At 37.7% G+C, this 26,972-nt stretch overlaps 1 protein-coding gene across 8 annotated transcripts in view; it reads right to left on the reverse strand.

The window, feature by feature from the left end:
• Positions 1-26,972, reverse strand: part of MAP7 (microtubule associated protein 7) — a 154,079-nt gene that overhangs the window by 10,462 nt on the left and 116,645 nt on the right. For 4 of the 8 annotated variants that reach the window (XM_019732717.2, XM_019732715.2, XM_019732714.2 and 1 more), the window contains 11 exons: positions 23,607-23,717; positions 18,048-18,161; positions 13,160-13,311; positions 8,575-8,690; positions 7,947-8,230; positions 5,667-5,901; positions 4,180-4,351; positions 3,862-3,963; positions 3,417-3,467; positions 3,252-3,309; positions 509-611 (listed from right to left, as the gene is read on the reverse strand). In XM_019732717.2, the coding sequence (XP_019588276.2) occupies positions 509-611; positions 3,252-3,309; positions 3,417-3,467; positions 3,862-3,963; positions 4,180-4,351; positions 5,667-5,901; positions 7,947-8,230; positions 8,575-8,690; positions 13,160-13,311; positions 18,048-18,161; positions 23,607-23,717 (1,498 nt within the window). The remainder of the gene's footprint in view (positions 1-508; positions 612-3,251; positions 3,310-3,416; positions 3,468-3,861; positions 3,964-4,179; positions 4,352-5,666; positions 5,902-7,946; positions 8,231-8,574; positions 8,691-13,159; positions 13,312-18,047; positions 18,162-23,606; positions 23,718-26,972) is intronic. The other 4 variants (XM_074333625.1, XM_019732716.2, XM_019732720.2 and 1 more) reach the window with 3 other exon arrangements.

Here is a 26,972-nt window from a genome sequence, read left to right on the forward strand (position 1 = left end):
AAATGTAAGAAAAGAGAAAGGCAATCTTTCTTCAACCCACACTTCTTTCTTGACTGCTGTTAGCAACTATTTGATTCTTCAATAAAAAGACCTACTACTACTAATATATCATAAGAAATATTGGTATCTACGTGACTTTTACTCTGGAACAAACCTCTGACTCACTAAATATCATGGCAAAAATATAGTTGTCATATACCAGTAAAGGGTGTGGCTGTGATCCAGATCACATTAAATATATATAGAGAAAAGTAAATTATTCCTTGTAATTTTCTTTAACAGTCACACAAAAACCTCACCATCATATTTAAAGACTTAAGAAAAAAGGTATTTTCCCCTTTTCCCAGTACAGAACTACTGGCTCTACCAAACATTATTGAACCAAAATAAAAATAAATTTTATTGTTAAAACTTTGAAATTACATCAGGTCCAGGAAATTCTGGTGGAATTGGTGGGGTAAAATCAATAGTGTCTGCTCTAATGTATCATTAGACACATATAACTCACCTCTCCACAGTCACTTTTGATTGGTGTGAGGTAACCACATGTGGGCTGGCCGCTGGTTCTCCATTTCCTGGAGAGTTCATCACACATGGAAGTGTAGATACCGCTGGACATAGTAAAGAAGATGGAACAGAGGATTATTTCTCCTCTATTGTCAAACCCAAACCCCAGAAGCTAGAATGCCTGATTTATGTCCTGGCTCTGTTACTTACCAGCTGTGTGACCTTGGGCAAGTGAAAAACTCGCTGTGCCTCATTTTCCTGAGGATAATGGTACTTACTTTATAGGCTACTGTGGGAATTAAATGCATTAACACATGCAAAGTACTTAGAGCAGTGCCCAGCATATCGTAAGGGTGAAAATCAGTGTTGTTATTTTTGCTTGCACTAAATTGACTCTGGACAAAAAGTATATAATACTGAAAGTAAACGAATTGATAAAGATAGCAGTGAGCGGATTCGATCAGGCTGATGCTGAACATCTTTACTGAATGATTTGGAACAATTCACCTTAAGTGATAAAAAAAAAAATATTTCTTAAAACTATTTAAATATTTATTTACATTTTAAATATTATTTAAAACTAATGTTTTTAAAAACAGTTTTGTTCTAGTCACACTTAGAATGTTAGGGATTTCACGAATTGTACCTAACTGTGCCACCTTGCTATTCAATGCTCAATGTCAGAATCCAGCTTAAGTCAACAGTATTGATGACTGACTCTAAAATTTGGGACAGGGTTACTGTGTCTCGTAAATCTTCATACAGGTCATTGTTGCAGGGAAATTCGTGGCAGTTTATGGTTTTAGTTTGATGTGAGAGAATAACTGAAATAATTCCAAGGAAGTATTATTTCACAGCCTGGCAAAAATTCATAAAACTGCCAGAGGTGCAATGAGTCTCATAACTGAAACAAAGAAGTATGGATAACTTTAAAGCTGCCAAAATTTGCAAAGCTGGTTATAAGGCAGACAGCCTCTGAGAAGACTTCTCTGATAGGTCTGTAAACTCACCTGCCTACCTGCCTGCCCTAGAATTCTCTTTGGAACACTGGTAACACCATTCAGCCTTCAACCAGGTTTGGGACTGGGAGAGGAGAAATACTTGTTAGCCAGATAATCCTCAGGCCTTTTTTTCTTAAATGGTATTAATGCAAACCAATTTCTTATGAGTATTGATAAACATAGGTATGACAATTGACAAGTTTTGCCTTCCCTCTTGCCTTTGTTCATCCTTGGACTGAGGTACAAATACTGAAAGAATTGATAACGAACAGCATGGAGGGAAAAAATAAATAACAAGGGGCCGGGCCATGTACACACTACAGCATCAGTCCCTCAAATAATCCTGAGCTGTGCAATTTACATCCTGAAACACACATGCTGATGACTCAGTGGGTGCTATGCCTGCTTACAGCCTACCTAGTACAACATTCTTGGAGACAACCTGCTAAAAATGCAATGGGGTTAATATGCAACCACTAGTATTACTCTCCAAACATACTCGACTAGGGCATCTTTAACAGAGCATGAAAACCCTACCATTAAAGGAATCACCACATAGAGAAACTAGAATAGTCTCTATTGAAATAAAACCAAATCACCAAATAAAAATATTTTATATTTGAAAACCCCTAGAGCTTGCAGAGAATGACCTTTCAGACAATTTCATTTGATCTTTACTCCAGTCTTAAAAAACAAAACAAACAAACAAACAAAAAAAAAACAAGAAAAAGAAACAGGTATCTCTGGTCCTTTCTTCTAACTGTAGATGAAGAAAGAGGAAGACTTGAATGATGAGCTACCTAACCAACCACCTGTATGTACAATCACCAAGACCATGTGGGATCACAGAGGAACCAGAATTAGAAGGTGGTGACTGGGACTCCAGCTGTGCAAGCTGGGCCTATCACTCCATCTGCATCGGGACCCTGCCTGGCTTGGTCACACTGAATACTAGCACCTACAAAAGGGCCTAGCAAGTTGTAGGTCTCTGAAAATGCTGTTGACTCCAAGATAAAGCACCTTTTACCTCACAAGGCTGCAGTGGAAAAATTAAACAAGAAAATTTATGCAGGATGCACGTGACACAAAAAGGGTATTTAACAGAACTGAACCTGAGTACTGAAACACTAAGGTTAATTTTATTTTTATTTAAACCAAAGCTGGCTTAAAATCACCAAGACATTAATCATCTACGTCCAAGATCTATAGCATATGAACAACTTTCTAATGAAATCTCAACAGATTTTTAATTTTAACTCTATTCTGAAGTCAGAACTAAAATAAATAATGTTTAAATCCTTTTTTGAGAACTGCCGTAGTACACGTTGTCAAAATGTGCAAGTTTAAATGAAATTTTAGAATGCAAATCAAAGAAAATTGTTTTAATTGTGTGTGTACACACACACATATATCTATATATATCTATGTAGATATATATAGTATATATTCTATATATATACCCACAGATACGTACAAATATATATACTCACAGATACATGTAAGATGCAAAATTATTTAAGATATTAAGCACTCCATCAGAGTATATACAAATGTGAGAAAACATATGCCAGAAACGTTGAGTTTTACATAAGGGGAAAATTTGTGGACTACATGACACACACCTAAGCTTCTGTGAGTCAATGACATCTTTTTTTTTAAATCAATCAACGAATACCTTGACCTCTACAAAGTCAATTCAAAACTTCTATATTTAAATTGATTTGAGTTCTTTGAAATAAGTACCTGTTCCTCCAGTGAGAGCTCCCTTGGCTATATCACCATTTCTCTGATCAACAGTTTTCTACCAAAAAAAAAAAAAAGGAAAAACACTTTTTAATGTCAAAGTTCCTAGTGAAGTAAAGAAAAATAAAAGCCATTAAGAATAGTTAAAAATGGCCATCTTAATACCTTATCTGTAGCTTCTGTTCTCCTGGTTCTTTTCATAATTTCCTCAAGTCGCTACAAAAAAGAATCGAACAAACAGATCAGATATAGAAAGAAAACCAGCCTGGCACGCTTTACTTACTAAGCAAATAGCAGGTCATTAAAACAACGTCTGTTATTTTGGGAAAATATAATATCCACTGCTATGTCTTAAATGGAGTTACTCCAAAAAGTTAGAACTGACTTAAACTACCACGAATTGGAAGTAACTTTTTTGGTGAAGGCTGAAACACAAATAGTGATTTCTTTGGAGGGAATTATTATCACTGAGAACTACTTGAGTTTATCTGTAATGGGCAGAACACATTTGTTTTCTGATGGCAATGAGCTAGTCTCCTGGTCTTTGGAAAGCTTCCAGTGTAGAATCAGAACAATTAGGGACCCAGTCTTCTGCATTAGAAGCCACTACCTTCTTTCTCTCCAGGCGCTCCTGCTCTTCTCTCTGGAAATGCTTCTCTCGTTCCTGCCGGGCCCTCTCTGCTTCTTCACGAACACGAGCTTCTTCCTCTTTCTGAAAACAATCAATTGTCACATGCTTCGCAAACAGGCTGGCTTGGCCTGCTGCGCCAATCTCTCCGGGTACCCAGAGGCAGAAGCCAAAGGGCAGCCGGAGAATGTGCGCAGGCCGAGAAAAACACTAACAGGACACTGCCCGCCTTCCTCTGCTCATCCGGGTGACACCCCCGCCCCATCCGAGCACGTGGCCACCCGGGATCCCCGGCCCGACCTGTTTCACAAGGCGCTCCATCTCCTCGCGCTCGCGCCGCGCCCGCTCTTCCGCCTGTTGCCGCAGCTGCTCCTCCCTCTCCCGGGCTTGCTCGGCTTCCAGCCGGCGGGCTTCTTCCTCCCGGCGAGTCCTCTCTTCCGCTACCCTTTGAGCCAATTCCTCTCTCTTTTGCCTGGGAAAAAAGACAACAACACAAAGATCGTGAGGGGAGTTCCTGGCAGAGACGCTTGGGTTGGTGGTTATTGCCAGGACAGTTTGTGCCAGAGGTTTGGCCCAAAAGCCTCCACTGGATACATTCGACATCGTTCAGGGACAAAATGGGAAGCCACCCTCTTATTCGTCTTCCTCATCATCCCAGCCTCATGGTGCCTTGTGGGAAACAGAAGCAAAACGTAACTCCTAATACTTGGGGGAGTGCTTGTCTTTTAAAAGGAAATGCAATTTAAGTATCATTTAAAGGCAGAGACTTATTTAACCCAATAACATGACTATTTAGTAATGAATTTGAAACCCCTCTCCCCCCCAAGAAAATCTTTGTAAATAAATAAAGGTTATAACATTCTGTCACAGGACAGGAGGAACATGGCCCATGTAAGCTCCCTGTTGGGGGCCAGCTCCAAGATGGCAGGCCAGCTCCAAGATGGCAGGCCAGCTCCAAGATGGCAGGCCAGCTCCAAGATGGCAGGCCAGCTCCAAGATGGCAGGCCAGCTCCAAGATGGCAGGCCAGCTCCAAGATGGCAGGCCAGCTCCAAGATGGCAGGCCAGCTCCAAGATGGCAGGCCAGCTCCAAGATGGCAGGCCAGCTCCAAGATGGCAGGCCAGCACTGGGGCTGCGATCCTTCCCAAGATGCAGTTCTGCTTATTTGAAGAACAATTATATTGACGTTAGCCTTGTTAGCCCAACTAAGCAAACTGTCCCAGCATACTGTCTGTCAGGCAATTATGGGAAACTTAACTATCTCTGCTCTGCTACACTCTCAGAGGACTTAGATCTGGAAAGAAGAAAATGTGAATACTTACTATTCTGCTGTAAAATGTTAATTAGTAAGACAATGAGGAAACATGGAGATCAGAGATAAGTAAATAAAAATCAGACTGTACAATTGTACCTCTATTGTGGTTATAATTATGTAAGTGTGTGTGGGTGTGTGTGCACGTGTGTATTTATATATGTATACACACCTGCAACTACTCAAAGAGACTGGAAAGGATTACCCAAAATATACACAATCACTGAAAACTGGTAGATTGTGGATAATTTATTTTTATTCTTTAAATCTTTCTCCATTAATGTAGTATTGTCATTATAAGAAAATGTGATTAAAAACAATCACGTAGCGGTCAGAGGAACACCAGGTAAGAGTAATTCTGAAACAACTAATCCATTTACTTTCCTCACTGCTACCACCTCTTCTCTTTGAACGAAGACTGAACCTAAGGTATCAAGGTATTCCTATGATATCACTTAGCAATGTCACTGCTTTACCTTTCAAGCTCTTCTCTCTCCCTCTTCTCCCTTTCCTCCTTCTCTCTCTGCTCTCGGGCCAGCCGCCTCTTCTCAGCTAGAAGCCTTGTGGCCTCTTCTGGGTCGGTGGTGCCTGCAGAGGTCTTCGGAGAAGCACTGACAGTCACAGTGGATGACGGGACTGGGACCGAGGCTGAGGCTGGGACCCAGGCTGGAGTGGGGGCTGGGACAGGAGCTGGGGCCGAAGCTGGAGCAGCTGTACAAACAGGTATAAGGAGAAAACCAACTGAAAACAAAACCCAAAGAACAAAACAAAAACTAGCATTCCCCACACCCTGGGCCTAGAATTCATCATTATAAAAGAAAAGGGAATGTTCATTACTATGTGTTCTCACAGTTTCACTGTATTCTATCTGTAACCAAGCAACAGATAACAAAGAGTTGCATGTGTAAGTGAGACATCCAACAAAGCTGACACTCTTCATCAAGTCTTATTTTTATACAAGTTAAATCAGTTAACAACGTATACTGAATGTGTATTCAGTACAGACTCTCACATTAGGTTCTGTGGAAAGTTATACCCTGAGCAAAACGATGGTGAGATCTTCTATTTGCCTTTCATTGCATTAAAAAAATTCCCTCTTTAGTGACTATTCGTGACTAGAAGACTAAAGCCTTTCTATGACCATCCTCAGCGTCCATGTCATGAGCCCAGACTCAGGCTGGGAAGATGACACCCAATTAAGATGTCCCTTTTGTCTACTCAGAGCTGTCTCCAGGTCTGGGATGGGAGGAACCAATAACTTCTTCAGGAGTTGGCACTCGTACTCCTTATACATGCCAGGTGTCCACTGTCACTTTTGATGCCAAGATGCATGATGGGTGCAGAAGTTCTCTGACTTTATTCAGATTCAGGACAATGACCTAAAGAGCTGGTGCAGCAGAGAGACCCACAATGAGGCATCACAGTGGAGTGCAATCTCTGGCACCTGACCATTTCAGACCCTCCAGTCAAGATTTACATTTCTTCTTTTGCTCCCACAGATTTTTCTTTATGCTCAGGATGCTCTTTGGCCTTTCTCTTCTCCTTCCTTCTATGCAAACACTGGACTCCTCCATTCTCTAACAACACTATCATTTATCTTGAGTCATCTAGTCTTTCTTTGCCCCTATTCTCTATATTAAAGTTAAATCTTAAGGAGAAAATTTTGAATAAAGACAGTTATCAATGAGAAATATTGAATTGCTAGTTCCAGCTGATTTTAAACTTTTAAATAGCATCTGGTTAGCCTGGCAGAGATGCAATCCACTGGGTGTTTTGGAAAAAAAAATTGACTTCTGTCAAGCACACAGGCTAAGCCAGTGGTCCTTATACTTCAGTAAACACAGGAGTAGGGTGATAATTGGCCACTCTACTTCATCTGACAATCCTGCACAGGAGTCAGAGTCAACGGATGAGATTAGTAGCCTTCAGCTTCCTTGGATCCACCACAAATTCTGACTCAGTAGATCTGAGGTAGGGCTGGGGCTCTGCAGTCTGAAACATCATAGATGCAGTGGTTTAAAAATACTCTCATAAATTCTTTGAAAATCTTCCCTTTAAATGGTGGAGACTAATCCCTTCCACTTGAGTTCAAGTTGAACCTAGGGACTTTCTTCCAATGACTAGAATATGACTGAAATTGTGACTTCTGTGTGAGTGGCTTCTGAGACTCGGCATAAAAGGCATAAAAGATACTGTGGATTCCTCCTGATTCTCTGTCCCAGATCATTCACCTGGGGGAAGCCAGCAGAGCAAGCAGATTGTAAGGAGATCAAGCAACTCTATGAGGAGGTTCACATGTTATGAAACTGAGGCTACCTGCCACAGCATGTGTGTGTGAGCCATCCTCCAACAACCCAGCTAAGCTGCTCCCAAATTTCTAACCAAGACATTGTGTGATAGAATAACTGTTAGTGGGTGTTTTAAGCTACAAAGTTTTGGGATAATTTGTAACACAGCAATAAATAACACAAGTGATTCTGATGCAGGTGCTCTGAACACCACATTTTGTGAAAATGATAAAAGGAATCAGAAACCATAATTGAATTAATATGTTTTAACTCCAACAATAGACTTTTGGATATATAATTCCACTTTCTTTACATGTGAGAAAACTGTACTTAGGATAAGATCTCAAAATTAGCCTCAGAGTAAAATTTCCAAGTTCCTAATAGGGGTGGGGGGCATTGTGTAAAAGAAGAACAGGAGGAAAAAAGAGCAAGCAAACCACATTCTATCACAAGCCAGTTGATTCTTACCAGGGGCATCCTCTGGTTCAACAGGTGTCCCCTCTTCAACTGTGGCTTCTTCTACCTTCACTAAAGGTACTCTGGCCTTTAGTGAGGCCTCATTGGCAACTTTATGAGATTCCTTCTCAGGGTCTTTTCTCTCAGGTTCCACTCTGACTTCTCTCTTGACAGGGCGGATGTTGCCAGGGGAAGGGGGCCGGACTGGAGCAGAGGCAGCTTTGACTGGTCCGGGAGGCAGGGAAGATGTTGGTCTGGGTGTGCCAGGCAAATGAGGAAAGGACTTGGATGGGATCCTGGGACACAAACAAACAACATAAAGAGAAGGGGACATGTATGAATAGGCTTGCCAGAATCTTCCTTCCCTGAGCTCCCTATCATGTAATTGTCCCAGAATACCAATATGGAAAATAAATGAAAATATTTAGCCTTGCACATTTGTCTTTTATGTGGCAAATGCAGAAATATTCACTTTAGTGACCCATTTCAGTTTTTTGGGTTTTTTTCTTTCCTTTAAGGAAAAACGTTATTCCCTAAGTCAAGGCCAAACCATGTGGGGAGATCAACTTCCTTTCAGAGGACAGATGCTACTACTTCTCCAGCATGGAAGAACCCAGCCAGCCTCTTGTATTTAACTTACCAAAGTCTGGAAGAAGTTGGTGTTCTGGCTTTGGGATGAGATGGAGACACAGCCCTGCGGATGCTGGATGTGAGGTGGAAGGGCATGTTCTCTCTCTCCCTCTCTCTTTTATAGCCCTAAGTTCAGAGAAACACAATCATTATATTTCTCCATGCACTGGACAACCACACGGGACCCCCCTGGCAGGTATACAGGATAGTAATTATGCCTCTGGCAGATCAGTCTCCAGAGAGGAAGGCCCAGGACTTTTCACAAGGGAGGCTGGGGTTAAGCAGCTTGGGTAGCTTTATTTCCTTTTACTCAAAACATTTTAATTAGACTGAAGTCAGATCAAGGAGCGATCTGAATGGGAAAACAAGGAAGGGTGATTTGTGATGTGGAGATTTTTGGGATGAATTTCATCATCTGTACGTTAATAAGACAGATATCAGAGAATGAACCTACATAAAGGTATATAATCCTCAGATAGGGTTCTTTTTTTTTTAAGTGCCATTGAACCAATTTTTTTCTTTCCTAAAACTGACCTTCTTTAAATCACCTGAAAGGGGTAGGGACACCAGGGGAGAAGCAGTTTGGAAAAACGCTCACTACTTGAGGTAACACCTCCTAGGTAGGTAGATGTTTTTATCCTCTCAGTTCTTTTTAATGTCCTTTCATTGGTCTTGTACCCAATCACCTATTTGGGAACCACATGCGTAATGATGCTTCTGAGTCTCATCATGATCTGAGTAAACAGTCAGGGGTCTGTACAATAATCTTTCTTGTTAATACTTTCCACAGGCTAAGGTGGAACACCGGCAGCAAGCTGCTCACGTGAATGGTCTGGACAACTTACCAGCAGGACAAATAGTTTAATTTTACAATTAGAGTTAGGTTTAGAATACAAATAAACTCCAACAGAGACAATATAGACAGATACTCCAAGGCAGTATTGTCCAATAGAACCCCTTGTGATGACAGAAATGGCGTAAATCTGTCATGTCCAATATGGTAACCGTTAGCCACATTGGGCTATTTGAATTTAGATCTACATTAAATTAAAATTAAATAAAATACAAAATTAAATGCAGGCTCACAAAATACATTTTAAGTGCTCAATAGTAGCCATTTTAATTTAGATCCAAATTAAATTTGAAATTGAAAAGCAAATTAAGAAAATAATTTCATTTATAATAACATCAAAAAGAATAAAATAGTCAGGAATAAACTTAAGTAAAGAGGTAGAAGACTCATACAGTGAAAACTAGAAGCCATTGCTGGAAGAAATTAAGGAAGACATAAATAAATGGGAAGATATCCTGTGTTCATAGATTGGAAGATTTACTATTGTTATTATGATGGCAATGCTACTCAAAGCAATCTATAGTTTCAATGCAATTTGTATCAAAATACAACATTTGTTTTTGCAAAAATAGAAAAATCTAAAGTTCATATGGAATCTCAAGAGACCCTAAATAACCAAAACAATCTTGAAAAAGAACAAAGTTGGAGCTCTCATACTTCCTGATTTCAAAATATACCGGTATTATAAAGCCACAGTAATCAAAACAGTGTAATATACCTAATAAATTTAATTAATTAAAAAAAAAAAGTGTGGTACTGGCATAAAGACACATGTCTAGACCAATGGAATAAATAGAAAGCCCAGAAATAAATCTTTGTGAATATGGTCAAAGGATCATTGATAAGGGTGCCAATACCACTCCATGGAGAAAACACCATCTTCAACAAATGGTGTTGGGAAAAGTGGATATGCACACGCAAAAGAATGTAGATGGGTGGACCCTTACCTTACACTATATACAAAAATTAACTTAAAATAGATTAAAGACCAAATGTAAGACTTAAAACTATAAAATTCCTAGAAGAAAACATAGGGGAAGCTTCATGATATTGAATTTGGTAATGAGTTCTTGGATATGATAGGAAGCAAATGCAAAAATAAACAAATGAGACTACATTAAACTTAAAAACTACCATGTAACAAAGAATACAATCAACAGAGTAAGAAGGCAACCTACAGAATGGGATAAAATATTTGCAAATCATATATATGATAAAGGATTAATATTCGGAATATATAAACAACTCCTACATCTCAACAATAACAAAAATATAAAGATTAAGATTTAAAAATGCGCAGAATATTTGAGTAGATATTTCTCCAAAGATGATATACAAATGACCAACAAACATATAAAAACATGCTCAAAATCACTGATAATTAGAGAAATGCAAACCAAAACCACAATGAGATAGCCCCTCATACCCGTTAGAATGACTACTATAAAAGAAAATGAAACAAAATAACAAGTGCTGGCGAAGATATGGAAAAAGTGGAATCCTTGTGCACAGTTGGTGGGAATGTACTCATAAGTAAAATGGTTCAGTCACTATGGAAAATAGCATGACAGTTCCTTAAGAAATAAATAATACAATTACATGAGCTCTAACAATCCCACTTCTGGGTATACATCCAAAAGAACTGAAGACAACATCTGGAAGAGGTATCTGCATACACATATTTATAGTGCTATTCACAATAGTTAAGAGACAGAAGCAACTCAAATGCCTCAAGAGATGAATGGATTAACAAAATGTGGTGTTGTATATACATGTATATGTACATGTGTAGACATGAGCATGTGCACATGTGCACACACACACAGAGGAATATTAGCCTTGAAAAGAACAAAAAACTTGTGACATGCTACAACATGGATGGACCTTGAGGACATTACACTAGTGAAATAAGCCAGTCTTAAAAAGACAAGTACTGTACAACTCCATTTATATTGCATTTAGGTATCTAAAGTAGTCAAATTCATAGAAACAGAAAGTAAAATGGTGGGTGCCAGGAGCTGGAGGGAACAGGAAATGGGAAGTTGTTTAACAGGTATAGTTTCAGTTTTGAAAGATGTAAAAAGTTTGAAGATTGGTTGCACAATGGTGTAAATATACTTAAAATTACTGAACTGTGCACTTGAAAATGGTTAAAATGGTAAATTTTGTTACATGTTTTTTACTGCAATCAAAAAATGTTTTAAATTAAATTTGAAATTGGATTGTCAGTGTCACTAGCCACTTTTGAAGTGCTCAATAGCCACACGTGGCTAGCTGCTCAACTGGACTCCAAAGTGCAGCTCTGGGGTACACAGGACTTGCAGAGTCATTTTCTGGCAGTAGATATTTGCCTAAATATTTAGTTGTAAAGAGGTGAAAAGAAGGCCAATAGATTAAATACAGAAACAGGAAAGCATTACAAAAAAAAAAAAAAAAAGAAAGAAAAAAGGTGAGAAAGTAGTGGTTCAGGATCATGTGATGAAATCCCTCTCTTTTAATCAGTTGGCGAAGGGTAAGCTCTCATCCTTCCCTCCTGGAGTGTTAATTTTTGTTTTTATCCCAGGCAAGGTATTTTTCCTTTGGTTAATGTTTTTCCCTCACCAATAAATACCTAATGTTTGGCTAAAGCTTCCCTGCTGTACTACTGCTTTTTGCCCATAGCTAGGACCAATGTGCTAATGACAGAAAACTTCCCAGAGTTCTGACTCAATCATGAATTAAATGCTGATTCCCGAAAACCTGAAAGCCTTGAAAGAAAACTGCCTGTAAGCAAAGCCTTCAAATTCTCACAATCCTAGAAATATCCTCAAACATCTAAGAAAAATCCTTTTAAGCGTCCATTAGCTTTATAAATCTGAATTGTTGTTGGACCGTAAGATTTTAAAAAAATTGTTCCACTCTTGCATTAAATGGGTCATGCTATTACCATGGGAGAGAGGCAATGAGATCTTCTGGTTGACTGCTGTGTCCTTTAAGACAGAAGTACAAAGTCTGAAGACCATAGAACAGTATTTACATCTTTGAACAGATACCAAATAACTCACAGTTTAAAACAAAGAAGAAAGATTCCTGAAGACGTACAAGTTACCTCATTGCATTTATAGCATGGTGAAAATTAACGTTAGCTCAGTCACTTTGCCAGTAATGACAAGTACAAATTATATTCTTTACTTGGAAAATCCGAGTTTATAACACAGCCCAACAGCCTTTCAAGAATTACTTAGTGAATAATAACTAGTGTTGCTTAAATACTTTGTTACTATATTTTAGGATCTGAGACTTGACAAGGATTATTAAAGATGCAGATAAAAATTCTTCATGTTGCTTTTTAGTGAACCACAGAAGAGTTCATCCAACTTCTGGATATAGTTGGAATAAAATGCAGAGGCAGCAGTCCACGCCCACTTCTTCTTCAAAGATTTTCTACTTTCAGAACTAAAAGTATGCTGGCATTGCACTTATCTGTATTGAGGCACCAGCAGGGTGCTTTAGTCATACATACACCCTTGATCAGTGAATAGTTTTCATTTCCAAATTCACATTTTTGGGGGGACTAAAATCCCCAAGTGGAGAGGAAGTGTGGGGGACACTACCACCCAGCCAACCAGATTCAGGCCTGGTGGGAAAGATGGGCTGGCGGATGTCGCCACCTCCCAATCTTAGATCCACACCGCACCTAGGGGTGGTGTCCACTGCACAGAAATAGCACAGGTGGGCCCGGTCGCCCCCAACGGCTACTCACCGCTGTGCCATGAACAGTCCTCCTTCGCGCAGAGCCCTCAGGTGGTGTGACAAAGAATTTTGGTCGCTCCATCGGATTTCTAGAGTGTGCAGCTTTGTAGGGCATGATGTTGATGGGGCTGCAAGATGCTGAACGAGGACAAATGGGGATAACTAGGGTGCAGGTGATTGTTTTACACACAAGAGTGCCAGAGGAGCAGTTGAAGGAAAGCCAAAAGCAGGTTCAGAAGAAGGAGCAAAGCAGAGATAGAGAGAAAAGTAGGGAGAAGATGTTATTACCTAAAGGTGTTCAGAACCATCATACTCAGCTCTCCTCACAGTCCTATCAGTTTACAATGTATCCAAAAGGAAGGCATGTCCAAATGAAAAATGTGGAATATATAAGCTCTAAGTACTGATTAAAGATATAGATGTAATCCAATAATTATGGGAAGCAATCGCCTTATATTCCTAGAGACTGATGGTTCTGGTAAAATGCTGCTACATCAGTGGTAGATAATTTTTATATAAGGATTGCTTTATAAGGAGATTTTTTCCTAATTAGCTTTAAGATGGAACAAAAGGTGGAAAGACAGGAAGCGAGCAAGCAGGCAGGCAACTATTTCAGGAGTAAAGTTCAACAGCCAGTGGAAAAAAAGCAACAGAAGTTTTAAAATGTGAAACAACCAAGTCTTAGTAGGTGTTAAGACTTCTTACAAGGATAACTCATAATTTCCAGAAAAACATTTTTGTAAATGTTTTATCTATCCAAAGGCAAATCAAATGCATGCTCTGGGTTTCCCCCAAAGCCAAGGCATTTGATGATTTATAACAAGCAGCAGTAGAACATATAAGGACACAGGATGTCATCATTTAAAACAGTGAATAGAACACACATATGTTAGAATGGCCAAAAATAAAGTTGAATCATGAATAGGTTTTACAGTTTTACTCAAGATGGAATATTTTTTTGAAAAACAACCAAGTTTCTAACATTTCACCTTCAAAGAAACACTGTCATTAATCAAATGATTCTGAGCAAGAGTGGGTTGAAAGACATTCATATAACACTACATAGGTATCTAAAGTGTGGGTACTAGGCCCCAGGTTCATTTTTAGATCTTATCTAGAAATCATGTTTTCCATCAAAAATAAGACAATTAAACATGAGTACTGAGGCGAGTTGTATGTCTTTGGACCATGTTATAAAATGGTTTTACCCAATCTCTACCCATAGTATCAACCCTTTAAAGAGACAATTATGTCAACTGAATATAATAGTATTAATAAATTAAAAACTCAAAAGTTCACAGAACACATTCGGGATAATCTTAATTTCAGAATTAGAGTGAAAAAATATTCGTGCGTTTGGTTTAATCTGTATACCGAAAGTTGATCAGATTGCATCTTTATTTACATGCTCTCTTCCATCAAATGTCTGGCAGCAGCTTCTGGTTATCACTAAAGGGTTAATGCAGTGAACAGACTGGAAACTGCATTCTCTTTCTCCAATCATCTGAAAACAGAACTCTGTATCTTCAGGATAAACTAAAATACTTCATATTCCCTCATTTCTCCTGAGAAGAATATGTGTGTCATACTTGGGGGTTTACATAAAGCTTTGTTTTAGACCTTGATGATCAAGGAAGATTCCTATGTGTTGAGAGAAAGGAGGACCTTCTGTCATTTGGCTTGTTGTGATCACAGGAGAAATAATTTGAAAATAACCTTTTCTCAAGTGCCATAGCAAAGTCGTATTTGCATTATCCAGACAAGGAAAGAGTTCATTAATGCAAGACTCTTCCAAGCCAATCAAATACATTTGAAGAATAACATCCTGGCACAAGGCACTTCTGTGGGATTAATGACCAGGAGAGGCACACACTGCCCAGGGCACAGCCAGAGGCCGTTAACCTTACTGGAGGATCGAGAAACTCTAGACAACAGCCTGCTTTGAGGCCCTGGGTCTAACACTGAAAAAGGAATGAAATATGATTTCTTTTTCCTCTAGTGGAAAACAGTAATTTCAGGGTGTATCTATAGAGCATATCCAAAACCATTCTGGATATAAGCCAATCTCATTATGCCTCTGGTTCATTCTTTATTATGGTGCTGAGGTACTATCAATCAAAGGATGAAAATATCTTAAACCTATCTAGCATAGTCTTTACAAAAATCCTCAAATTTCATTGTTCAAGGAACATTGTCAGGCTAAAGCAAACATTAAAAATTCCTTCTAAAGATATTGCATTTCATAGGATTCATTGTTTTTCTGAAGAGCAACTACTGAAAAACCTGAAACCTTTAAATCAATTATTCTAACAATCTTGCCCTTCTGAAAAAAAAGTGAAAGCAATATAGAGTTGTTTTATTTTTTTTCCCCAGAGTGTCCTCGATATCCCAAAGTAGTTTTATGAAACATGAAAATTCTTTTATGGAAATGGCTTTGAGAAAGTCTTCCACAACATCTGTATTTCTTCCTACTCTTGGTAGCAAGTGTGCATTAATTGAAATCATTCAAAATTTTCTATATGAAATAATGGGTGAAGAGAAAAGATAATGCAGTTCAAGTAGTTGGAGTGTAACAAAGAATAAAAAAAAATTACATAATAAAATAACATGAATAACATTTATTGAGTACCTATATGTGCAGGCACTATTCTAAGCATTTTACATGTAGTAACTTATTTAATCCTGAGCTCTAATAATCACATGTATTTTAAAGCATGGGTATGGAAAAGTCAACCCAAAGCAGAGGCCATAAATGAAAGGCATGAGACTATGATTTCCGATTCTCAGCTGCCCTTACTGCTTGTTCTGTGAGTTTGCAATCACCCAACATCTTAGGGGTAAGGATGACTGTTTTAATCTGCTACTGTAACCCTAGCTCTGGACGTAGGTACTCCTCTTGCCAATGGCAATTGGATATAAGATGAACTCAAGGGACAGCACTAAAGTGAGAAAAAAGAATAATTAACGATAGATGGAAAACGAAGTGATGGAAAAAGTGTTTTTGAGAAAATAAATGTAAGAGATGTTTACATATATAATTTCAAATGGAAAAAATTTAAAATCCAACAGTTTGGGTTCATTAAACATAAGCTGTATCAATGAAATAATAGTTAACAATGATCTAAGGCAAATATTAATAAAACAGGCAACTCAAGAAAATGCTATGTATTGCCTCACGCTAAAGTAAATTACATAAATGTATCAATTTGTGAAAAGGCGAATGGAAGAGTTGCAAAGTAAAGACGAGCCAGTTAGCAGAAAAAAGCACCTGACTGAGCATAATAATGAAGAAAGGTGGCAAGATGGGAAGGAGGATAAGTGGAAAATGAGGGAATGGTGTTGGAAAAGACTAGAGGAAGAATGAAAGAATTGACAAAAGTTAGTGATGACAGAAATAGCAAAGAAAGACAATTTTCTAGCTGTGAGGCAGTCCTTTAGTATGAAAACATACAGTGTGGAGATTCATAAGCATGATAGCCATATACTACTATTTTGATCCTATGAAATAGAACTGAAAAGCAGTTTTAAAGCTTCATCAATTAGCTGGACATAAAGAAAAACTTCTGTGACTTGTACAAAAGTACGCCACTCATAGGCATGAAAAATAAGCTGTCTTGAAATAAGCTGTACTTTTTTTCCTCCAGAAAAATCTGATGCAACATGACAGCTGAGAAGAGAGTTACTTTACAGAAAACACAGAACATGGTGGTCCTGCTGGTTGAATGCACAGCTGTAGACACAGCATCACACAGGGTGCCAAGGATGGAAGGTAACCACGTTTGAGATCCAGTCCACTGGTTTTCTGAGTGGCTTTGGTGTAAGTCACTTTTTGTCACTGCACTTGGTTTCCACAGGCAGGTTGCAGGAATGCCTGCGCTTGCTTTGATTGCCTTCCAGGGGTACTATGAGAATTAGTGTTGCTATCAGCTCCTCGGGCACCGTAGATAAAAGACATCATAAAATCACCAGGAATTATTATTTGTAAAGAGGGCTAACGAGCATGAAGAGGCTTGCAAAAGCAAAGTGTTTTTTAAAGGGATCTTTATGAAGAGGTTATGCAATTTCCTAAATGCCAAATGAGGACGGGTAGACTGGTTATACAGATATAACAGTGTGCCCAAAGGTATTTGGGAAAATCCAAATCAACTCACCATGAGACAGACATTGCCAAGAGCCTAATATGTATCTTTCTTTCCAACTAGATGTAGGCTCTACACTAACTTCTCATTAAATTAATTGGCTCATTTAGGCACGTTTTGTACTTCAAAATGTAGAGGAGTTATAACTAATTATAATAACCAGTATTTGGCATATTTTACATATTGTCAAAGTATGTAACAAATAGGAACGCCATAATGAGCCTTCTCCACAAGTCTTACTTAGAGTTTTGGAAGGGTGCTCTTCCTAGATTACACATAAAAGACTGGCACAGGGAGGATAAGTAGTGAGCCTACAGCCACATCATCAAACTCTATACTTAAATGGGCTTGTGCTTTGATGTATTCCCAAGTCCACATATTAGTGTATTAAATTATTTCTACCTCTGGTCATCTGCTTAGATGCAGGGGCAGAAAGAAAGGCAGGGAAGGGATAGGTTTTCCTGGTAATATTATGAACAGACAGAAGCATCTGAAACCTCTGATCACAGGGAGGGGCATCCTTTCAACTGCCTGGCATCTGGTGTCCAGATAAGATGCTAAGACATATGCTCAGAAGAAACAATGCGAGGGGCATGAAACCAACACCAACAGACACATTTCCAAAGCCATTCCACCCGGAGGAGAGAGAAGCACACATTGGGAAAAACAGAGACGTGGTTAGATGAATATTGGAGGCTCAGATATGCTTCAAAAGGAAGACTTTACCTCACCAGGAAAGTTGCACCTCGACAAATTTACCTGTGTCTCCAGACAAGGCAGCTGTGCTTTTACTTCTGGCCAGGAACGAATGTGTGGGCGTCAGTAGTCTGTTAACAATGCTGCTCTCCCATGGGCTGAGCTGCAGGCGGCGAGCTAAATGTCACCACATAAGCAAGATGTTAGCAATCATTCTTTCCAGGAGCAAGAGGGCGCAGAGTATCACACCTATCGCTTCCATATGCTGGGCCTTCGAGAGAGACCAGGCTTTCCAGGGAGGACAGCTGGTGAAGACTCAGGGCAACAGGAACTCTGCTCAAAGGAGCAGCTATTCTGTAGTGTTGCCTTTCTTCAAATGTTAAGTTTGTAGCAGGCTCTATATTCGTTTTATAGACGCAGATTTTTCTAACCACGCTCCTTTAGTAAGCAACAGGTAACAGTACAGAAATGTGACTTCAACTATACGTTTGGCATGTATTGCTGACTCCACTTGTACCTATCTGCTCTTGTCAGGATGGGCAGCGGACTGATGGCACACACCTCAGCCAAAGGGTTTCCTAAGTAATAATCAACTCTAACAGAGGCTATGGCAGCATAATGCAAGTCTAGATTTATATATAAATAAAGACAGAAAGGGTCTCCATTAAATTTTGCTAGTCTCCATGAATTGCTATTGGGGCAACCGGGGAAATTAGATATAATACAAGAGGACTCATGAAAGGTTCCGTATAAAATTTCCTTTTGACTTGTCCATTCAGCTAGCCAGTTTTTTTCAAGTCTCTGTTCGGCAACAACATAAAAATTTTAGTGGAGGATAAGGGTAAAACTGAAGTAAGTTAAAATTAAACAGAAAAGCCAAAAATCCAGTATAAACATAATTTTGGAGATTACTAGTAAGTGAATGAGTGAAGAATCTGGAAAATAAATTTAAAATAATGCAATAGAGTAAGGTTCCACATTATACTGGGGTTTGGCAAGTTCATTATTAGGAAATGCATGCCAATTATAAATTATTTCGCTTAAATGGTTAGCTTGTGGTGATGACCCATGAAAATATATAGAAGCTACTTTCCAAAAATACCAGCAATCAAGCTTACAAAATCCTACAACTATCATTAATGTAAAGTGATCATATATCTCTATTTTAGAATACACACTTTCAAGTCACTTATAAAAGTCTTTAAAACTGTCTAAACCTGACAAGGCCACTCTGATCTGCACCATAACAGCAGCTGCAAATCCCTTTACCTCTGAAGCAATTGTTCTTATAACAATCTTTTATACCTTGTATTTTAAAATGATATTGAAATTCTAGGAAATTAGTTTTAGTAAAATAGGAGCCATCTCATGTTAAGTGTTATTATAGAAAATATTTGCTCCTATTTGGAAGAGGTACCAATCTCCAATAAGAACCTTAATTATCTGACTTTATTTTAAAAGAGTGGCTATTCTGATCAAGACTCTGGTGAATTTAAGAATTAGTGATTTGTTCATTAGATTTTCTGTTTATTAGCAGTGTCTTCATGGTTAAATTAAATCTTATTAGACAGTAAGATATTAATAAAAAGATCTGTTATAAAAACTAATGTAATAGTTACACAGGTAATAGCGCATACAATGGGAAAAGTGCTCCTTATAAACTATACTATGGTAGTGTATGTGTATGTTTGTGTCAGCAATGGAATATAATGTAACCTAAATCAGAATACATTCACAGAATAAGATTAATGGGGATTAGGATTAAATGAAAATCTTCAACAGAACTATATTTTCAGTAGATGAGAAAGGGAAGAAGAGATGAATGTTTCCTTTCTTAGATAAATTCTGTAGGCTGACTAGCTTAGAACTGCAGAGATGGTTTATCATTGAAAAGACATGTCTTTTCCTCACCCCTTTGATTAAGAAGTTCAATTACTTTATTCCTGTGAATCTTCAAGGCATCAACCAAAGAATTTGCCTTAAGTGAAGATCATTAAAAACCCTCTTTGAGTTGTGTTTAAAACAAATCCAAAGACATTTGTTTTATAGCTCCGACATGGAAAGATTTTGCTAAGAGAAACATGTTTTCATGTTTACCACATTCATAAGTAAGCCCTAAACAGGAGAGAGACAGATCTCTCCCAAAAGATAACTTTTCAGTGCAGGTTAGGACAGGAGAGTAAGTTTATTGGTTTCTTTTTTTGCAGCTAGAGGAGCCAGATTTTAAGACGATAAGCTCCGGAAGGAAGAGATGTTAATTCTCATGAAATAGCTCTAAAGTATCGATCCTACTGTGTGTCCCCGAAAATAAGACCCAGATGGACAATCAGCTCTAATAAGCCTTTTGGAGCAAAAATTAATATAAGACCCGGTCTTATATAATGTCTTATAGTGAAATAAGACCGGGTCTTATACTAATTTTTGCTCCAAAAGACGCATTACAGCTGATTGTCCGGCTAAGTCTAATTTTCAGGGAAACATGGTATCTAAGCACTTACAAATGAGATATTGACAAATTGCCATACTAGACCATCCAGACCAGGGGAGGCAAACAAACATGACAGATATTTGTACTATCACGCTCCTCCACAAGCAGGGAGCCACTATTCAGTTCCGACAATGAGTGCCATGCAGAAACCAGGCAAGTGTTGCCAGGTCCTGATTTTTCATTAGAAGTAGGAAATCTAAATGGCATATGAGATCTTCCATTTTTAAAATGATGGCAGTTAATTCAAATCAAAACAAGAACAAAAACCCCTGCTCAGGTCACCCGGAACATGCCAGTGGGCAGAATTCAGTTTGAGGTCTATCACTCCCTGTCCTAGGTTCTAGGAAAAAATTTATGGACTAATATCAAGCAAAGAGTAGGCAGCTTCATTCTTACTTTTTTCAAACTACTTATTCTTTGTCCTTGAGAAAAAAAACTGGTTAAGCAGGTAGGTTAATAAGAAACACACATTTTTAATGCAAAAATTTCTAATGGCAATGTTCTCTCTATTGCAGCAATTATAGAAATCTTTGGTAATCAAAGGTTTTCTTTTAACTCAGGTTATTTTATCAGTCTATGTGACACTACATTCATGTGTGATAATCAAAATATTTAAAAACTGGTAGGGCATGGGCACAGAGCCAGTGGATACTAGTCATTAGCTCTGGAGGGCTTGGGGAAGCACAGCTTGGGGAATTGGTATTTCTCAACTGGTATGAAAATATTTCAGTATTTTTCGATAACCAAAAGCACATTTCAGTGAAATGTCAATTTTGATAGTTTCAGAGCCTCAATTTATTATCAATTTCAAGGCTTGTGCTATTGGCCTGAAATAGCTCAAACAATCTAGCAATGGTGTAATACCCTCCAAGAGATTTGTCTGCAAATGCCTCTAATTTAATAACTTGATAAGAATGCTTTCTAATTTGATAAAAGCATAACCAACTTTAAAAAAACAGCAGAAAATAAAATAAACTAAACTACTTAAATTTCTAAAATAGAGAAGTGCAAATTCAGAAGAAATTTTATTATCATTAGAAGGCCTAGCCCTCTCACTGTTCTTCTGAGGGTTTTGCTTAACTCAAAAAAATTTGCTTCCAGGACCATATGGGAGCCCCTGGATGAACTGAATCTTCCTTCCAGGCCAGCCTTGCCTGTAAGATCCAGGAACAGGTTCACAGTTCCTTTGATACAGGGAAAGAGGAGCAGGACTCCAAATTTAGTGCTCTCCCTCCTAACCTATTAGTCCAGCCTAGTATTCAATTTTACAGGCCTGACCATGATTCAAGGAGCAGTTTCCTGACCTCAGCTACGAATTGGTTATTGAACTTCCCTTAACCTCACCCAAAGGAAGAATGCATGGAGTCAGAGTTGATCTAAGGAAGGACATCCATGAAGATAAAACCTGAAGATGCAGTGTAGCAACAACATGGGTTAGGAACTGATGATCTTTGTTCTACTCCCTCTTCTCCTGTGGTCAGCCTGTGGAGTATCAAGTTGGGCCCTTCACTTCTTAGAGACTCTTACTCCAACTACAGTAGATGAGCAATCCAACACATTTTTCTAGTTCTAAGAACCTATTTAAGAATAGCCCATCAGATACTATCATGCAGAATCTATAAAACATCTTATTTCTAGTTGACACAGCATCATCCATCATTCCACAGAAGCATGGGTAGGATGTTGTCTGATTTATTGCCCATTTCCCCACTCCCAACCTTACAGCAATTTCAGCTGTGGGACTTTAGGAGGCACTAAGCAAGGTTTAATTTTAATTCAAAGTACTGTAAAATCCCAATTGTAGTTTGCTTTAGATCCAGGTTCACAAAAGTATGAAATTAAAGTGCTGAGTAAGCGACCCGTTCCAGAGGTGAATAGATAACTGTAAGAATAACAGTCACATGTTATACTTTGTTATATTAGGAGGATGGGTTTGAAAAGAAAGGCTACTTATGAAAGGAATTTTAATTCATAATATTTTTCTCGGACATATAAAAGGCCCCAAATTTAACTACATGTCTAATATTGATTTAGGCAAATTAGGTGTAGAAAAAAGGAGTGGTTTAAGTTAAAAGGCAAGGATAGGAAGTTTTTCAAACATTTACTGCTTTAAGAGATTAGTTATAAAACAGCATCAACATATATAATATTGTACATTACAATGACACAACTTTTATACAATATAAAATATACAAATATACATACACACAGAGACGTGCACACATTACATTCTTTTTCAAGACTATAAACACTGAGCCTTTCCCAGTTTCTTAATAAAGCACTTAAAGTAACCACAACTTGTTACTTTTAAAGAGTATACATTTTTATATTGCACAATAATTTTTTTTGTTGTTTTTTAATTTAAAATCATTTTAGTTATGTAAAACAAGTAGCTTATCTTAAAAGCTTGGTTTTTCCTACCATGATATATAAATATGTAAAATAAAATATTCATTTTATAAATAACAACATTCATGTACTGTAAATCCATGGGATGAATAAAACTCAAAATTTAAATGAAATGTTAAGCGGAGGACTATGATTCTTAAAAGTTTTAGGTTTAAACTGATGATATTCTTGAAGTTAGGCCAAACCCCTTAAGAGTAAATGAATAGAAACCAAAAAAACCAAACACACACACACACAAGAAATGCAGTAAGAAAGGTTTGGTTAAATGAGAAATAAATTAGCAAAATGAAATCTACCAACATGAATCAATTAAAACTTTTTTTTTTTTTTTTAGAAAGCCAAAGCCTAGAATTCCCAACGTACAGATGAAAAGGTCAAAGACAATGTGATTGAAGTAAAATAAATGTTCATAACAGATCATTTGCATGTTGGTGGATAAGTGGGTGATTTCTGGAGCTGTAAACTCATTTACTAAAGAGTTGAAAGAAGCACCGCTTTCATCACTGCTAAATGCAACCATTCAGCCAAGTTTTAAAATGAGAAATGTTCTTGTCGCAAGGAAAACGCTGCTCAGCCGTTTACTGCTTTTTTACTTTGAAGTTTTTTTCTTCCTATTTAAGAAACGTAGGGAAAGCAACTTCAGATGCTTATGTTTATCTGTAAACATCCAGGATAAAAAGCATTAAGTAAATAAAAGAACACTTTTGTTTTCCTTTTGACTGTACCTCTATCTGGAGAATTTAGTAAAGTTGCAGATGAAGAGGAGAGCCGCTTGCTAATGACGGGATCAACATGTTTCGAAAGATTCATGGTGGAAACTGACCGCCTGTCTGGATCTAAAACAAATGGAGATAATGCTAATTGACAGCCAGCATGCAGGATTGCAATTTCCTAGTTCGCTGATGGAAGGAAAAACCAGGATTGGATGCTTTCAGCTCTATGACCAGATCTTTCAGAACAGCACAGTTTTCTAAGTGGACATTTTAAAGGTAACTTAAAGGCTGGAAATGAAATTCATTTTTCTTATAGGATAAAACAAACATTCAGCTCACCGGGTTGTCAGCCAGAGACATTCAAGCATATTGTTATAATGCAACAAATGGACGAAGGAGGGCAACTGAAATGATGGAGGCAGACTGTGAAGCAGAGAGAGGACCAGAAAGGTGAGTGCCTTTATCATTTCCCAAAGTAGGGACAATGGAGTAGTAACAGTGCTTGTAAAACAGAATGCAAACACTAAAAGAAGAACACTAGGTTATCCGTGTTTGCAGATACATTTGCTTATAGAGTCATTTTACCTAGGGCATTCAAGTTCATTACAGAAGAATAGATTCACAGGAAAGAAAGAAAAGGAAACACTGTAGGTGTGGGAAGGTTGACACTACAGCGTTTATTTCTTAAAGGTCTACTGATCACCACACCTCTGTGCTTCTAACAGAATTTATTGTAGTTCATAAGTGTAGAAACAGCCTATAAACTTGCCCAACAAAATTGACAGCAATATTTAAAAAAATCAGAATTCTTTCTCCTTAAATTTATTAACAATACTGTTCATCCTGCAGTTGAGTAATTTTAGAGCAATTCTTCAAGTTCAAGTCAGGAGAGAAATAGCAGCCATTTGACATTTAAAAGGCAAAAATCAGCTCTGCTAGTTTGCTGTCTGAACAACAGAACCAAGTTGTAAGGATACTCATTAGCATAAATCATGTTCCCTGAATACAACTGCATAAACGTCAAAAAATCTCATTATATTTATCTAGGAGGCAGGTAGATGTTCTGACCTATAATAGCCAAAATTAAAAGGGCTTTGCTGTATTTTGTTTTATTTTCTATTGCTCACTTCGTTTAAAAACAAACCAAAATGTTCCTTGTGGGAGAGGAGAGGCCTTCAAAACCCAGTTCCTATTGGTCTAAGCAACCCTGGTAGGTAAAAATTTTGTAATAATCTTTCTCCTACAGAATAACAATTTTTGACCATTATTTACAGTGTACAGGGATAAGCAACATCTTACACCAACATCAGATGTTCCTATCTTCTACTGAAAATCATTTTATGGTTGAAGCAATTATTTAAAAAAAAAAATCATTTCTGTGACTCAAAGTTATACTTAATTGATGGGCCGTCAGGGCAATCCTAATACAAGAAGTGATTTAAGGTAAAATATCAAACGGAATATCTTGATGAAACGTGAGGTTCAAGGGCATAACGAAGGATAAGGAAAGTCATTTCCGGGTGATTTTACAACAATACATTTCCTGATATTGCTTTATATGTGAAGCTCTAGTTGGGGGGAAAGGGTGTCTACATGCAGGCCTACCCTGCAGGGTTAAAATTATGGAGGTGTAACATGTATTTATTGTATTACTTAATACCTAATAGGACAATTTTAAATAATTTCTTTTCTCACAGAACAAAACAAATTCACAATTTCTGAAGAACAGGTTTAAAAGGACACGGTTGTACAAATCAGTGCTAGCTGATGTGTGAGCAGTCAAAGACCGTGATTTAATCTGTATTAAATTTAATTTCTAGCATCTGTTTGTTGGTCAGCATACACTGACTGAGTGCCCATCATGAGTCAGGTGTTGTTGTACAGCAAGGTATTCAAAATGAGTAAGACCTGATCTCTGTTTTCAATGTCACAGCAGATCATGTTGACCTTTGAGAATTCTGGCAAATTCCCATTATTTCCAAATGTCTCTGTTCTAGTATAGTAGCAATTTTCTTTAATTCATAGCCCTTATAAACATGGATTTTACCCAAAAGCCTACAAATACAACACTAGTTTCTCTTGCTTTGAGTGGCAGTAATAAAGGTCATATATTCAACTCTGAGCGTGGAAGAAAAAAATTAAAGCTAAGTAATTTTATTTCCCCTTAAAAACATTTGAAAATCAGTAACAGAATATACTCCTGACATATTATATGTGAAACATGAAGCCAAGTAAAAGAAAACTCAGTAAGGTTATAAAAATATATATCATGCCAGCTTTTCTTCACGGAAAATGTATGTAAAACTATCCCTAGAATGAAATGTCACACATAAATGAGCCTTATGATCACAGGGTTGATATGTGCCCCGACGAATACCACTGGTTGTGGAGAGCCAACAGAAAAAGGGGTTTCAATCTTGGCTTACTGCCCTAGGAAAGTAAATTGTGGTAACATGATTGTAGATTTTTTTAAATGAAGGAGTTATGGAAGACACACTGTATGTTAAAAACGAAAGAGAATAGAGCAAACAAATAAAAATCCATATTTAGATTAAAACAAAAGCGGCAGCAGCAGTATTGAGTGGGGGTGGGGAGGGGAATAAACTGGATGTACTTTGATCCAAGGTAATTTATTAGCTAAAATATTTTTTTTAAAGTTACATCTAAAGTGATCAGTTAAGGAGAAAATAAACACTTCACATATAATTATTTCAATACCTTTAAGTCATCTGAGTATATTACCACACTTAAGAAACACTGTGCTATATCCCAGATCTAGGTCTATGCCACAGGATATTATGCAAGCATTCTGACTAAGGTGGTGATGGTTCAGCTATTGATGAACTCTGGCCCTAGGTCTGAGTTGTTAGCTACAGGCCAGGCAATCAGCAACCACAGGGAGGTCTGTACCCGGTTTTCTAGCACCACCAAAAGTTGTGAAGTGGTGGTCCAGGCCTGCTAAATTGAGAAAGGTGAATGATGACTCAACAAAACCACCTGGGGACAGAATGTAAGACAATGATTTTTCAACATAAATTAAAAAAAAAAAAAAAAATGTTATTAAACTCACACAAATGAAAAAGAACTGACACACTATATAAAATTCAAGGTGTATTGAATTTACAGTACAAAAATAAAGCCTTTCACTAATTTCAAGTTTTAGTATTTTATGTCCATTTAAGAACAAGGGAACAGCTTAGACATCTATTTCTAGCTTCAGAAACTTGTACTTCCTCTTACCGAGCATTAGTGTTGCATATACTTTAGGGTCAGATCGCATAAGCTCATAGTTTTGATTTTGATAAAAATTACTATGATTCTTCTAGAGTAAAAGATAAAACTGGTTAACTTATTTTATAATCCTGAAACCCTATGCAA

This window comes from Rhinolophus sinicus, linkage group LG05, assembly GCF_036562045.2.
Source record: "Rhinolophus sinicus isolate RSC01 linkage group LG05, ASM3656204v1, whole genome shotgun sequence".
Classification (NCBI taxonomy): Eukaryota; Metazoa; Chordata; class Mammalia; order Chiroptera; family Rhinolophidae; genus Rhinolophus; species Rhinolophus sinicus.